This window comes from Aquila chrysaetos, chromosome 1, assembly GCF_900496995.4.
Source record: "Aquila chrysaetos chrysaetos chromosome 1, bAquChr1.4, whole genome shotgun sequence".
NCBI lineage: Eukaryota > Metazoa > Chordata > Aves > Accipitriformes > Accipitridae > Aquila > Aquila chrysaetos.
In genome coordinates this window covers 32,416,006-32,432,848 of record NC_044004.1, presented here as the reverse complement: position 1 = coordinate 32,432,848, position 16,843 = coordinate 32,416,006, and the positions used below count along the sequence as shown (strand labels likewise).

Genomic DNA, 16,843 nt, shown 5'->3' with positions numbered 1-16,843 from the left:
CCAAAGTTGAAGTGATCTTCATGGTCATAAGTGCATTAAATGAGGCAAGAAGACTGGACCTTCCTCTGATTAATTTTTTCAATCCTAATAACTTTTTAACCATGTTATGTTACTTCTGAAAACCCTTGAATTTTTCTCTACAACAGCATAGTTCTAACTCAATGAAACAAGAAACTCTTCTTATTCCCACCCCTCTTTAAACTGAATGGCAAGTTATTGATGAAGAAAATGTTCTGGGCAGTGATTCTTTGAATAAAGAGAGCCTCATTAAGCACGTCGTAGTACATGTCTGAATATTTTCTTTATTTTACTATTCAGTCTTATTTCATGTCAGTCATGACACACTTCAGGAAATTACTTTCTGGGAGATTATTGCATTTATCAAACAATTAAGGTCACAGTCACCCTATTTCAGTTTTTTATCTTATAACACCATTTGTGGCTTACGCGCCACACAGTAGTGTCTGTCTTCTTGTATTGAATATGTAATTTTACTGAAACTAGAGTGCTCCTGTCTGTCCAGAGTCTGTCTGCATTCAAACTGTTGGACTTTGGTAGGTGGGTAGCTCACTACTGAAAAACTAAAGAATGAAGTCTTAGAAACATCACTCAGAAAAGGGGAAGCCCTTATGGATGCAGTAGTCTCTATCGTTAGTTTGTTTCTGAGAGGCAGCTTAAACTTTCTATATAAATTAACTTCCCAGTGCTGAAAATAAACAGAAAAAATATGGTAAGTACCAAAAATTAGTGAACAAATTAATTTCTGTGCTTCAGTTCCCTTTCAGTAACATAAGAACAGTATCACTTCATATAAAGCCACTGAAAGTATTTTGAAAATTAATTAGTAGTAGTGAAGAACTGTGTAACTTCAGTAATAAACACATATGAGAACAGAAGCCAAGAGGGAAACTGACAGTACTGTCTTCAAAGCAGGGTTTTAACAGAGTATAATGAATGCAGAGCAAAGAAAATAACGAGGCAAAAACAAAATAGTGAGTAGCTGCTGATTAAGAGTAGTGCCAACCTTGTGTGGAATTAGCTGGCATTCAGGAGGGTAAATAATACGTACAATTATAGACTTTATCATACACATACATGCAAGATGGAACAGATGCAATTTTCCTAGGCAACCTTAATATCAGCATTTCCAGTTTTCTGGAAGTTTGACTTTGTGTTTTTTCACCATGGTGTTTTTGTTTTGTTTTTTTTCAGTTTTATTGTGAATATTATTTTGTGCCTGTCAGTGGCAAACATTACACAGAAGCAGGTAAATTAACATATTGAATTTGCCTTTTCAGTTAGAAAATGTGTTTATAGCCAAATCAATAAATAGGTACCCAATTCTTGTTGAGTATTTATTCACTGCCAAAAATATAGCATGGTTATTGTCTTTGCTCAGGTTATTCTTTCCTATTATGATTTTATATGCTATTACTACAGCTTATATAGAAAAATAAGATTGCTGAAATTCAGAGTTAATGGGTATTAATGCAGATTGCACATTCAAGAGCAGAGTCTAATTTCTTTATCTTACTTCCTTTTCAAAAATAGGCACTACTGCCTCATACTGCACTCTGTTAGAAAGCCTACAAATGCCTGAGGTTTTATATGTGAAATGATTTGTATAGACATCTCATCTTGATTTAAAAAAATATTTTAAAATAAAACATCACCTCTTTAAGAACATTATTTGATAATTCAGCTGTCATAGTATGCTGGTTTGGGTTGGAATACAGTTAATTTTCTTCATAGTAGCTAGTATGGGGCTCTGTTTTGGATTTGTGCTGAAAACAGTGTTGATAACACAGGGATGTTTTTGTGATTGCCAAGCAGCGCTTACACAGAGCCAAGGCCTTTTCTGCTTCTCCCACCACCCCACCAGTGAGGAGGCTGGGGGGGCACAAGAAGTTGGGAGGGGACACAGCTGGGACAGCTGATCCCAACTGACCCAAGGGATATTCCAGACCATGTGACATCATGCTCAGTGTATAAACCTGGGGGAAGGAGAAGGAAGGGGGGACGTTCAGAGTGATGGTGTTTGTCTTCCCAAGTAACCATTAGGCGTGATGGAGCCCTGCTTTCCTGGAGATGGCTGAACACCTGCCTGCCGATGGGAAGCGATGAATGAATTCCTTGGTTTGCTTTGCTTGCATGCGTGGCTTTTGCTTTCCCTATCAAACTGTCTTTACCTCAACCTATGAGTTTTCTCACTTTTACCCTTCTGATTCTCTCCCCCATCCCACTGTGAGGGAGTGACTGAGTGGATGCATGGTGCTTAGTTGCCAGCTGCAGTTAAACCACAACACATAGTTTGAATACAAATAGCACTTTTTCTAGCAAAAAGGCAGTTCTTGGCTTTATGTAATCAGTTACAACTTTTGCTAAACATTACATGGACTACTACAGAGTCTGTAAATTTCTCTTGGTGACATATTACTTTAACAAGTATATTCTATATTATAGATAGCCTTAGCAGTAGCTTTTGTTATTCCATATTTTCTCTGCTTTAGAAAGGAGTTATATTTATTTTCTGACTCTGGTAGTTTCTGGTTTTGTAGTCATAGGAATCTATGCTTCTAGTCCTATAACTGACATTTGAAGGCATGATTCCCAACAGTATGTTCTTTGCCAATCTGTCATAGTGTGGAAAGCCATCTATCACTATATCCTTGTTGTGTTTGGGAAATGATACCAGCTGAATTGCATTGTATAAAATGTAATTCTTTTTGTTGTCTTAAAGAATTAACATTTTCACAGTCTTGCCTCAGATGTGGATGCAGTTGTGTCAATCAAATATCTGTTGTATTGGTATCATTGTTTGTTTTAGAAAGGGAATAGCTATAGTTATATAGCGGCTACAGAATCTGTAGATAAGTATAGTGTTGTTTAATTCAGTGTGCTCTTCCAGCTTCAGCTATAGCAGCTGGGGACACTGTTCTCCAGCTGTTTACGACTGCCCAGCAAGTGGAAGTTACTTGTTTCACAATTCAGCCAAGAGTGCAGAAATGCAAGTTCTCACTGTTCTGCTACACTAGAGTCAGAAATGGCTTCAAAACATTTAATCAGCAATTAGGTTAAATTTGCCAGTTTTGCACTTAAGTGGATCAAGTTGAATTCCACTGGCTGTACAGTGAAGAATTATCTTCTGTCAGGAATATAGTAATAAGCATCCAGGGATAAAAAGTCTTGAATTTCTATCAGTGTGCAAAAATGACCTTGTCTCTTACGCATCGAGAGGTTTCATTGTTTTTCCTGTAAGAATACAGCTGAAGCCTTATTATGCCACTTTTCTATGCTTATATTTTATTTAACATTGAATCATTTTGTTTGCTTGTTTCATCCACACTTTCCTATTTCTATTCAGATAAATTAAAACAAACAAAAATAACCCTCTGAATTTTTTAAGTTCTTCTTTTCACCATCAACATGCTTTTAGGAGTGATGAGCGACTATTAATAAAAACCCCTTTTTCTTTCTTTCTAGAGGATATTTTCCTATTTTAATTGCTGGAAAAAGCAAAAACAGTTGAGTCAAGACATAACAATGACAACATTTTTTCTAATATTTCACTACATAAAAGTAATAGATTGCTTTGCCAAATGTTATATGTATTTTTAGAGATAATTAACTAATTGTTTTACTTAGCAGTTGTAATTCAAGATCTAGCTTCACCTCTACAGTAAAGGAGTACTTATGATCTACATTTGGACCCTTGCATTAGGTGCATCCAAGGAATAATGTATGCAGTTTGCCATCAGGCTGAACAGTTAAGTACCTCAATCCTAGGTGAAGATTTGCCTATAAATCCCCCCATCTAGCTCCTGTCCAAAATCATCAGGAGAGCTGGGGACAGCGGGACAGCACTCATTATTTTTAGGTATTAGGTCAGCTACTGTGTTCTTTTTAGCTTATTCTGGATAAGGTTATTTCCTAAAGTCAATATATATATATGTATTATTGATTGTAGGATGGAATGGGGAATTTGAGAGTCACTAAAAAAGGAATACGACTTGAAGGAATATCTGAATTTCTACTTCCACTGTATGTGAAAGAAATCCATTCCCGAAAGGTAGGTGTTTTTCATCTTTTTTTTTTTTAATTTACAGCTAATATAAATTAATCTCTTCAGTCTCAAACTACAAAGTTTAATTCTTGCACCTTCTAAATTAGCAATCAGTAGAGGTTTGCTTTGAGAATACCTTAACAGTGAAAGCTTCCTTCATGTCAAAAATGATTTCTTTTTTTTCTGAAACCTTATTTGTCTCTTAAAAGAAATGTCTTATCCTAAAGAAAGGAGATTCAAAGCATGTATGTTTTATACTTCAAATGACCTCAGCACTGGGAATGGAACATTTGACTCTTCATTTGATGTGAACTCCAGAAAAACAAGATTGGTGATATGCGCAAAATGCAGTGAAATAAGGAATGGTTTTGTATATGCTTCAGTTCTTTTTGGTATTAGCTAGTGTGATTTCTTTTTTTCTTCCTTCCTTTTTTTTTTTTTTTTTTCCTCATTATGCTAAACTGCATAATGTCTCTAGGATTTAATTTTTCAAAGCAAACCATTTTTAATGTTGCTTAAATGTAATTGTTTAATCATATAGCAGCCGGTTGTTACAAAGGAAGAAAGAAAATCAAGATATTATGTAGTCAGAAATTCAGTGTAGCTCATTTTAACTCATTCATTTTGATTCAATCATGCTATTTGTATTAACATTGTCAATTAAAAAAAACCAAAAAAACCCCAAAAACCCAAATGCTGGAAATCTCTTAAGTTCTTTTTACCATGCAAGTGATAACCTATGATCAGAGAGGACTGTTACAATGGTTTTCAGTCAATCATCTGCAAAGAATTTTAATATGCATACTGCAAAAGTTGACAGGAGTGAAAAGTATGTTTACCCTAAATGCCTTTGTGGAAAATTCTTTCCGTTGAAGTCTTCTATGTATATAAAAAAAAGTCTCAAGTACATTCATAAATGAGATCATAACAGTTTCCTGTTTCTCTTAATTAGTTTACTCTTGTGTTAATAAATGTGTGAGGTAGTCTCTTTGTCCTCTTTTTGGTAAAAATAAGATCTTTCCATGTTTAATAGAGTAGCAATATTGTCCTAGGTAATGAAAAATTCTATAATATTTAAGTAACCGTATATTCCCCAACAATGTTGAATTTTGATCGCTTTGTTGAACAAATATTCTTTTACTTTTCAACTTGCCATACATACAATTTGTTACAAAATCTTGTTCATAATGTTTCTTTTATAATAGTAGCTAAAAAATATTAATACCTAACTAAGATAAAGCTATAATCAAACATTTGGTAATGACTTATTTCTAAATAAATGCAAATATCATAGCTTTGATATCGATCAGAATTTTTTTTGGGGGGGGGACACAGACAATGGAACAGTCAACGCATAAGTACATAAATGACTATTTAAGTACCAAACACTGCTACCAAGAGTAAATCAATAGGGCCAGATTCTGCCTTCTAAAATTGGAAAAGCATCCGCAAAAGGGCATTTTGGCTGTGGATTTATTTTTTCCTATATCACCTTGCCATAGAAAGTTGTGAGAACCTCTAAAGTAGTTTCTGTAATCTTCTATTTTCTTTACAATTTTGAAACTCTAACATTCATTAAATTAACTAGACCATTTTGTCTTTTATCTATATCTAAATATTTTAAGGGTTCTGTTAGACCTTAATATCTAGTACAACAAATCCATTTAAAATCATGCCTAAAGCATGAACCTCTTTAGTATGAATATTCCAATATGTAAACTTTATGAAATTGGTGTGAAATTTCCAGGCTGTATAACCTTTCAGGGAGCATACTACTTCTTAGATGTTGCAGAACATTAGTCATGGTCTGTGCATTTTTCCCAGTTCCTTTATGATTTGGGATATTTTTCTTGCATGGGGCTTCATATTGCAGAACATTGGTTCTATTAAAGTAAACATGGAAACTTTTGTTTCAAATGAGAGTAATGAGAGACTAAAGTAGGGTCTTAATTTCACTCAGAGCTGCTAACAAATTTCAGAAAAAAATGCACACAAATCTAACTGCTGTAAAGGAACAGGATGCAAAGTCTACCAGTAGCCTAACACAAGGTCACATTAGTCCTGTGAGGCTCATGAAAAACAGATAGGCCTATCCATAAGTGCCCTCCAACCAGCAGAAGAAAAGAGATAGAGTTGATAATTAACTGGACAAAGTATTTCAACTAAAATATTTCTGGTGTTGCAGGTCTACTTATATCTATTAACATTAAAACACTTGTTACCTAGATAAAAAAGTGGTATGTATATAGACTTGGTTCTCATCTTGCAGCGCTTGTGAACTAGGTTCACATTCCAGTCTTTTGCCAACTTGCTCAGTAGTTGTTGTCTAAAGTTTCAGTAAGTTGTGGTGTATGCAAATGTGAAAGTCATGAGGGAATGATGAAAAAACCCTCTGGAGCTATATTAAGCTTTACGGTAGGGATTGGTGATGTCTCTGTACGGTATTTCCGCAGGTGTGTGGCATCTGCACATTAGCTGTTTTGTCAGTTACAGAATTGACCTCAGTGCTGTAGAAATCCAAGAGTAAGCCAGATTTTCTGAGCTCTCATTCTAGTCAGTAGAGAAATAGTCAATACAGACAGTGGATTCTGAAGAGCTATCCTGCTCACCAGCCATTAGTGTTTACTTTGGGTGATAGAGAGGGGAAAGCTTTTCTCAGCCTTTTCCATGGAAGCAGTAATGATTTAAGTTTGATGTATACAGGAGTTAAAATGTACTGTGGAATCAAAAACTCATTTGAAGCTGATGTCTTTGCAGTTTTTTACATGCATATGTTGCTTATTTATTTTCTAAAAAGATAGTTTGCTCTTCAAGCAAATTTACTCATTCCCCTCTAAAAGAACACAGACATTAAAGTGACATAGTTCGATTAACTCTTGAGGTGACTTGTAACATATTCAATAATAACTTTGTGGAACACGTTTGTAGAATGGCCCCTGGGAGACCTCCATGTAGGGTGCTCAGCCCTGCAGGTCAGGGCATCACTGCTTTCCCATTATTCCTCACAAAGCAGAGTTAGGTGGGAAGACCAATGCTATTAGCAGCAGGGTACAGCAGCAGGTGTGCTATATTATGGCTAAGAAGCATGAGTGGAATTCTTGCACATAAGCTGGAGCTATGTCTTAGCTAGATCTGGAGCTGATAAAATGTGTTTATTGATAGCGCAGGGTTCACCTCTGATTCTGATAGTGAACTACTTCTGATAAGAGTCCCAAGCAGTCTGTTGAGTAGCTAGGCTGAACTGAGCTCTCCGCTGCTGGAATTTAAATGTGAAGAGTGGCTAGGTTTGCTACTGTAAAGTTCACATACGCTTACAGATGCTGAAATCACCACTCTTGGCTGCAGCGTACCTGGATCCCCAAATTAGATCATTTATGCAGGGTTAAATGCAGACTTTAAACTGCCTTTATCAGAAGGGATGTACTGAACTTTGTATATAGGTTGAAAAATTGCTTTTTATCTTGTGATTGCTTTATTAAAACCCTGAATATTAAAAGTACATGCTAAAATACTTTGCATTAAGTCAGTTGGAGAACAAATACGCATGAATTCTTAAAAACAAAACAAAACTTCCAGTGATACTTTCTCCTGCCAGTATATAATTTTCTATTAGAAAGTAGCAATTAAAAATCCAGGTCTTGGGTAAAATAAATATTCATTCCTGTTTTGTCCGTAGAAGTTGTGTAAATGAGAAGGCTGCTCAGAGGGTGCTGTTTCCCTAACCTTGCTCCTCTTGCTTTGCTCTTTCTACTCTGTTCAGTTAGTGGTGTCCACAGAACTGTGGGTTCCTACCCAAAATCTCATGTTTACATGAAAAAGATACTTCTGTGTTTTCATCAGTGACTTAACTGCACATCAGAACTTGAACTGATACATCAGAACCCGAGTAGATGAAGGCTTATTTGATCCTGAATTGATATCTTTATATCCCTAAAACAAGGGTATACATACTCAATGAGTTGAATTCTCCTGAGATATTAATTTCACTATGGCTGGTCTAGTTGTATACTTTTTATAAAATTACTAACCTGAAACCAGTAAGTTTAATCTAGATAATGTCATGTTTTCCATATTTATATCATTTGCATTGATATGATGCAAAGAAACAGTGCAAACTACTTTCTTTGTAGTGTGTCATTAATGAGATGTGTGAAATCAAATAACACATAATGCAATGACCTGAATTATTACAATTATTTCAGTTCTTCTGCGTTAAATTTCTTTATCATCCTACTACTGCATCCATACTACTGCATTTGTGAATGGAAGTAATCAAGATACAGTTTTATTAGTTTGTTATATAACAATAAAAGCATTTCATGGTGTTTTCTTGAGAATGTATTCTTGACTTTATTGATCTTTTTCATTTGCACATACAGTAGTTAAGGGTTGAAGAAAATCAAGTTTTCTCTTTGTTAAATTGTTTCCATTGTAGATAAAATAAGTAACTCATTGTCCCTTAAACTAGGGGGGATTGCTTTGTTTTTTTCTGTACAATTAACAAGATTAAAAATGTATTCTCTGAGCTTAGAGAGAATGTGTTTTCCAGAGAGATCCTTAGAGAACACAGAATTCAATGATTTAGTTAAAAGTCATTAGAAAAAGGTCTAGAAAACAAGAAACACTGAACACATATAAACTTCTAACTGAACATAGGAAACTCTGAAAACTCTCTGTATATCTTGTATTTTTAAAGGTGTGATTGTATGAGAACTAAGAAATTGTAGGTAGGTTTCAAAGCAGAACTTCTTTCAGGTATTTGATCTCTTCAGACTCACTCTGGAGACTGAATATCCTTATAAATATTTAGAGAGCTTTATTTTACTTTGTTTTATTTCCAAACATGAATCAGTCCTGGCAAAAGCAATTCTACAGTATATTTCTTTCTTCACTGTCTCTCTAAGTGTGTATAATCATCAACAGAGAATTAACCTTTGTCAATTCCAGCCAGAACATTGCACATATTTAGGTTTGTGTTTGGGTCTTAGATGCCTTTGTGAGAAGCCCAAATACTTTTTCTGAGAGAATGCCTTTGTTGAGCTTCTCTCTCCAGTAAGGTTATAAAGAAGCAGCATAGGAGATCACATCAAAAGCCTTTCTGAAGTTGAGGAAGGACATCCGCTGCTCTTGTCCATTGAGCCAGTCTTCTCATTATACAAGACCACCAAGTCAGGCACTGTTTGCCCTTACTAAACCCATGCTCATTTTTCCCAGTTGCCTTCTTTTCCTTCATCTACTTTGCAGTGATTTTCAGAGGGATCTCTTTCATAATCTTGCTAGGAACTGAAGTGAGACTGACTGGGCTGTAGTTTCCAAAGTCTTCCCTTCTAGGAAGACGTTCATAATCTCTTGTAAGGTCCTGCAAGTATGTTGTATTTATTGATTTTGGGGTTGGGGAGGAGGAACATGTTCCACCACCCTCCCCTGAAACATATTCTTCTAAAAATTCAAGGCCAAGTTGTTTGCTATATCCACTCTCTTTTCTGCTCTGTAAGATACCCCATTGCCATGCAGTAAAACTAGTTTGAGTCCTGCAGTCCTACCACTACTGAGGTACAGAGGTATCACAGAAACTCCAATTAGGAGATGTCATTGCTCACCATTTTTGTACTATCAAAAAAATCACAAAGGCACCTAAGAATCTGCCATCTTTATTGCTCTAGTGTGAAGTGCAATGCTTGTTTCTGCAGCTACATGTCACAGTCCTCTCAGATAAAATCTGAAATGCTCCCCAGTTCATTTTTCTGGTACCTACTCTTCAGCTTTGCCCTTGGGATCACTCACCTGTCACTGAGAATAAAGTCATTATTATGGCATAAAGGACTCCTTAAGTCATTTTGGCTTTCAACATGATGTAGTTCCAATGTACTGAAAACCCAGTGTCACTTTATTGGCTATGAACAAGATATAAGGTTTTCTTAATCGCAAGCTTTGCCAAGGGACAAGTCACTCTTATATTTGTTGGTGGTCTCTGAAGGGACTGCCACTCTGAAATTGAGTTGGCTGTGCTCGCTCTTCACTGACAGCTGATAAGAACTTTCATGATTCATGATTTTGTCCTTGATTTGCTATACTTCATTGAAACCTGTCTGGGGGTCATCCAATTGAACAACTCTATCTTTTGAACACATCATTTTTTCATGTCAACCTGTACTCCTCTTATTATTACTGTGACTTTTTGTTCAGTCAAGGAGGATCTCTGCTTTTTATACTGAAAATTCTGAGTTAATATTACCCAAGCCTTTTGCTTTGGTTGATTACAGCTCATGAATAAAGTCATGAGTGGCCTATATCCACCCAATTTTATACCAGCCTGAGGAACTGAATTTGATTTGGGAACACTTCTTCAGAAGGATGTGGGAAAGTTAATGAAGTAGCAACTGTTTTTCTGGGGTTTGTTGTTGTTGTTTTCAGTAGCAATTGCATTTTCAGTTTTCCAAGTACTTCCTTCATGTAATAAATCTGTGTTCCACTGGGGCAAATTTCAATGAAACCATGTGATATTTCAGTTTGATGTTCATCATGTCTTGTGTCTGATCATAATACTCATTCAAAGTGAATTTGGTTTGAGCTGTTTTAACTGTATGGGCATCTTAAGCTGAGGAATCACATTTTTGTCCCTGAACAAGTTTAAAATAATTTAGTTGCAATTTACAGAGGCTAAGCAATTACTTAAAGAAATCCTGTATATTTAAAATAAATAAAAATTGTTATTAATATTTCCTTAGAAAAGCTGATCCAAAGCAGGAATGTAAAGGCAGATGACCAGCAGGAGACTTGAAAAGAAGAAAAATCTATGTCTTCCTTTATCTCTTCATGCAGGAACTTATGTTTCTTTATGGAGAACAACATTTATCTTTTGTATCCCATTTTATAAACTTATGGTAGACCTTAATTTTTGCTCCTCTGTAGAAAACTTAGAACTGTGGATGCACAGAAAAAAACGGGGTGGAAAAATGGGAGTTATTGAGGGAGGAGGAAATATCCATGTAAGCCATTAAGCACAAAGTACATAAAATACTTTTATCTTTCCAAAATACTGATAGTCTGTATAGCTCTGGCTTGAGGGCTGCTGAGATAATTTGAAATGTATTTCTTGCAAGTTGGGCTGTGCAATGCCCTTACTTGTAGGACTTTGATAGGCAAAGACAAATTTTCCCCAAAAACATTGTAAACCACGTGTTTGTTAAGTTAGGAGGAGATCTACTTCATATCCAAAGACTCAGTGTATTAACAGCAGAGAATATTCATGTAATAAAATTATACATCTAATGCTGTTGGGATTGAGTTTTCTCAACCTGCTGCACATGAGCAGCATAGATTTCTGAAGGAGAGATCATGCCTGACCAACCTGACAGCCTTCTACAACAAAGTGTCTAGCTTGGTGCATGAGGACAGCTAATGTTAATCTTGCCTTTAGCAAGGCTTTTAACCTAGTCTCCCATCACATACTCTTAAACAAACTGATGATGTACACTCTAAAAGGACAGTGAGGTGGGCTGAAAACCAGTTAAACTGCTGGGCTTACAGGGTTGTGACCAGTGGCATGAAGCTCAGCTGGAGGCTAGCCACTGGTGTTCTACTCATGGTGTCAGCACTGAGGCCAACATTGTTTAATTTCTTCATTAATGACCTGGACCTGCACAGTGCACTCTCAGCAAGTTTGCGTATAATGCAAAACTAGGAGGAGGAATGTACAAACAAGTAATTTCTAGAAGCAGAAGAGAACAAAAAAAAAAAAAAAGAAATCATCAGTTTTAAGTGTTCAGAGCTTTAATTATTTCCAACTCATTAATAATAATGCACTTTTTCTTTTCCTGTTTCATATCAGACAAATCTCAAAAGTATCAGGGGTAATGATCAAATCAGAAGTTTAGATAACATTTTGAAAATGAACATAAGAAAGATTCTTAAGGAATGCATTCTGAAACAGAAATTTGTGTCCTAAAGTTTGAATGTGTAATTTCCAGAAGTGTAAGTTGACTTACAAAATTAGTTTTAAATATAGAAAAAATTATTTCTTATCTTGAAATGAAAAGGAATTATTACAGTCCTCTTTTACTTGGTCAGCTTTGCTTTCAGTATACTTTGTGTCTTGTATGATATTTCTCACTTTATATAATTTAATTACAAATGTTTTTTAAAGTAGGTAAACCATTCATAATTTGCAAAAATAAATACCAATAAAATATAAACCCCAAATCTATTTGTTACTCTAAAGCAGATGTGAGAGGTCAACTCACACAGTTCTGAAGCAATTTTTCTTTCAATGACATCATCAGTAAAGTTATAGAAGCTTACTTCCAGAATTTGATGAGACAGTTTAGAAAAAAATAATTCTTATATTTATGCAATTTATCAGACCTGTATTGTATTAGACTGAGGATTGTGATTTTTTTTTTTCCTCCCTATTATTGTTCTCAGCATTTCTGTATTCTATCAGGAAGAAAAAAATTCTAAGCAAGGAAAGAAAATTGCATTCTAACTGTTGAGAAATGCCATGTTTTTTGCGATACGGCACACAATTTGGTGTCTTACATGATAATATAGAAAATTAATGAATATTCTGAAGTTTAAAATGAAAAAAATAAGAATGAATCTTACCTTGACTATCTGGAGTGAAATTCACAGGATAAGATATAATGTAATCATCACATCTGTTTTGACAGTCCCTGATTAGGACGCCATTGCTTTCTTAAAGGGACAAATTGCTTGTTCCTTCGCAGCTTCTGATAGCTGATTACCACAAGCAAATATCATAAGGATTGCATTTATAATACTGTCCATTTCCTGTTTGAAATGAGCTTTTTATTTTCTTGCTATTCAGTAAGAACCAAATTGGATTTTACTGCTGCATAATCAACAACATTTGTTTTTAATTTTGTTTTTTGCATATGAACACACATATATAACTTGCATATTGATGCACAACACTTTAAAATTACTGGTCAGTGTTAAGAATTGGAGCCTTTTATTCCAGATAGCAAGCATGCTTTTTGAGTTTATACTATACAGTCTTTGTTGTCATAAGAAATATATCATGCTATAAGAAACAACTTGTCACCAGCAATGAAATCTTCTGCTTTGCAAATGCTTTTACAGAGTATTTTTTGTTTATTTTTTTACTATTCCCTGAAGGAATTTCCCATCCATCTAGTACTGTGACTTAAACTTCAATCTCCTTTTTATAGTTTTGAAATCCCTTCCTCATTGACTTTAAAATTTCTCTTTTTTTGTGCTGTGTCATCAATTTCTCGGGAAACCTGCTGAACTTCCATCAGTTTTAGGAAGCAATGTGGCTGCAACATTACCTGTAATGAGGAATTATCAAGTTAAAATAAGGTAGAGAAAGTAGATAGATACAAGAAGCGCTACAAGCATTTTAATGAAGTAGTAGGAATTACAAAAATGTTTGTAGGCACAACAAGTAATGTATTTTAGAATAAAAACTATCCTTTTACTCTTTCCTTTTTTAGGCAGTGCAAGAAACATCAGTTGTATTTTTTGCTTATAGATCTTCAATACGTGGTTAATTCAATCCCTCTTTAAAAACAGGTGGAGTAATAATTCTCTTTAGATGCAAAATAAATAAGGACCACATTTCATTGTCTTATGGATTATGCTCTTGAATCTTTGCTAACATTGTTACTCCAAAGCAGTTTCAAATTTATTCTTTTAAGAAATAAAATGGAAGCATTGATTATTCCATAACAAGGACCATGTTTTGACACTGGCCTGCATCCAAGAGTGATAAATAATACTAACATTAGTTGAAAGCCTTGCTGACTTGAAGAGCATCCTCATGAAATAGTTACACAAAGCCAGGTGTATGATCAGTGACTTCCTTTGAACATATTTTATTAAAAGATATTAAAATTTCAAATACAAAAATTACCTGAAAATTGTAACTTCTCATCTTTAACAAGTAACCTGAAAAACCATGTATTCTACAGCAAAAATAAAAAAATAGATCAGACTTCAACCAAATTCATGTATTCTATACTTTCTTCCTGTTTCTAACTTTGGATCTAATTATGCTGTCCTTTCTCAAGTGTAATTTCCTGTGGGTTTTGTAGATAAACATTAAAATTTTCCATGTTCCAATTTTCCATGGAACGTTTCTATGAAATGTGAAACATTATTTTCCCATTAAGAATCTTCTCCCTTTATGTGAAGCTAAGGAAATGAGAAACTGACAGAAGACAGTAAAAGTTTATTTTTCAAATCTCTAGTTTTTTTTATATCAACATACTCTGCAGATTTGCAGGTGACCAAAAAAGTTCAGTCGTAGCCATTTGTTACATCATAAGATATTATCAAAAGCTCTTTCAAAAAAGCTTTATGGTCTGCTTGAAAGTTTCCAGAACTTCCTCTATGTAAGGATCTATCCAACTAAATTCTAGTTAATATCTTTATGGGTTACCTCCTCTTGTCAAATAAATACATGATGTAAATTAGTTTGAGTGAATCAAAGACCTGGTGTCTCTTGTCTTCTTGAAAAAAATAGTTCCTAAATTTTTTAAGTGGTGACCAAGTTGATTTATCTTTTTTTCTGTTGTTGTTTTTGTATCTCTTCTTTGTTACAGCTATGCAATGCCACTTACTTAACATCTTGGGTAAACAGCATTCTATGCAATCCTTTTGGTATTAACTTTGGGCCTACTTCTGCTCTAGAAATGTGAGCATAGTGTTCTCTATGTTACATTTTAAAACTCAGCTATAGCAGCAATATGCACTCTAGCCTGTAGACACGTGAACTGTTTCTATTAAGTTAGACTTTAAAAGCTCAGTTTGCTGATTTGCTATGAGTTTTTTTTTTTAAAAAAGCTTAGAATTAAGCAAGAAAAATTTTAAGGTGGTAACTAAGTGTGTAAGTTTTTCAAGGATAAATCTCCAAGCTATATAAGATCTCAAATTAAAAAAAAAAACACCTTAAAACAGTAAACTAGTGCATTGCCGGGTGATGTATTATTTGTGTCTCATAGATGTAAATTAAGGGATTTATTTTTTTTTTTTTTTTTTTTTTAAATTCAGTTAGAAATAAACACTGGCCAGAACTTCAGACTCTAGAAGTTGGAATTCATGGGTGGGATTGGGATTAAGAAAACTCGGAAGGAAAGCAGAAGTCTTATAAAGGAAGCAGCTGAACAAGTTAGCATCCTGTACTGGAACTGGTAATTATGGTTTCAGCATTACGATTTTACAACAACAGCTGGGGATTTACAGAGAAGTTGGTTCTTGGGCTTCAGCCAGAGGCTCATTTGTATCTTTAGCTGAATTCAAATCAGTTGTTCTGCAAAGAAAGTAACTATAGTTCAGAAAGTTTGTTAATTTAGGGTGCCAATCTGTCATGCACAATTCTCCAACAGCTACTACAGTATATACTTTTGCTAAAGTCTTTGCAAGTATAAGTGGTAGTTGCCATAACATGGGTGTAGGTTGTTGGTGGTGAATTTTCTTTTGGTTTGGAGCCTAAATAATTTTAAAAAATACAAAGTTATTGTATGCAATTCTTATTAGTGAAAGTGAAATCTGTGTTGATACTAAACTTGGCACTCCAGTGGTGATTTACATGAAAGATGCCACAATCATTATTAGTAGAAAGGAAAATTGAAGTTTACACTAAGAGTATAGAATGACTAGAAAGATAATTTTTTTTTCTCTTGCTAGACCAATGTATAAATAAAAGATTTATTTATCTTTATTTATTGTTGTCTCTGAGTTTCTTCATTGGTATCCCCCAGATCAGAATCTTCCTATAAATCTGTGGTCTCTCTTTCTGAGTAAACTAAGTAACTGCAAAATCCCAGAAGGAAAATGCTTCATACTTGTGTTGTTATTTTAATAAAGTGTAGGCATTTTGGAATGTCAATTAACTCTCCTGACAAGCTGAGCCAAAACGCTGGCACAGAAAATGCAGAAAGTGGATCAGCTTTTTACAGGAGCAACTATTGTACATTCTACAAGCAGAAAATCTGTGTTTAAAAATATTTTAGTAAAAATATCATTATGACTATTTAGATCTGTAGTACTACAGTGTGTTAAGATGCAGGTGCTACTTCTCTTACAAGATATACTCCACTAGCATGCAGTAGATTTTTGAAACACTGTGGTTCATATTGAATAGTATATTAAACTTTTGGAGTAGCTTCACAGATTGTTTAGCATGAATAAGGGCAATATAATTTTGTTCTTACAAAAGTGAGGAAAATTATATGTTAGCATATGAATTGGTAAAACTCTTATACTGCAGAGATAAGGTGCTGGGATTACCTGAAAGCAGGTGACGCAAGAATGAAGTGGTGCTTCTTTATCTTATATTAAATGGTGGTGATTGAATACTAGGGAAAAAATCAGATAAGTATATGGAAAAGGCAAGTATGTTGGGGCGCGGGGGTTGTGGAAATAGTGTGTATACTTAGGTGCGGCACTTACTGTTCCTTTTTATTTCCTCAAAGTTTTTCTCCCATTAGTTGAAAAAGAATAGCTTTAAATGCTTCAGAAGTTTTCACACACAAAACACAGAAAATTGATATGGATATTTGAAATATTGTCAGTAGAGTTTGCAAGAGGCCATGTTTATATTCTCCCAATTGAAGACTACATTTTTTCTTAACTTCATACTTTGGTCTTAGCATTTTAAGGCATTTATCAATTTCTCTTCACAGAGTCAGAGGAGCATTAAGAAAAATGTTCTTAACTACAAATAGAGTTGGTGTTAGGATTTGTGTATTTTTGGCTATTTGTTCTGTACCTTTCTAAGGTTTGCAGTTGTTTATT

General features: G+C 34.6%; 1 protein-coding gene across 4 annotated transcripts in view; it reads left to right on the top strand.

Moving 5' to 3' along the window:
• The window catches only part of SGCZ (sarcoglycan zeta), a 530,884-nt gene that overhangs the window by 398,884 nt on the left and 115,157 nt on the right, over positions 1–16,843 (top strand). For all 4 annotated transcript variants that reach the window (XM_030023778.1, XM_030023769.1, XM_030023788.1 and 1 more), the window contains exon 3: positions 3,968–4,069. In XM_030023778.1, coding sequence (XP_029879638.1) covers positions 3,968–4,069 — 102 coding nt within the window. The remainder of the gene's footprint in view (positions 1–3,967; positions 4,070–16,843) is intronic.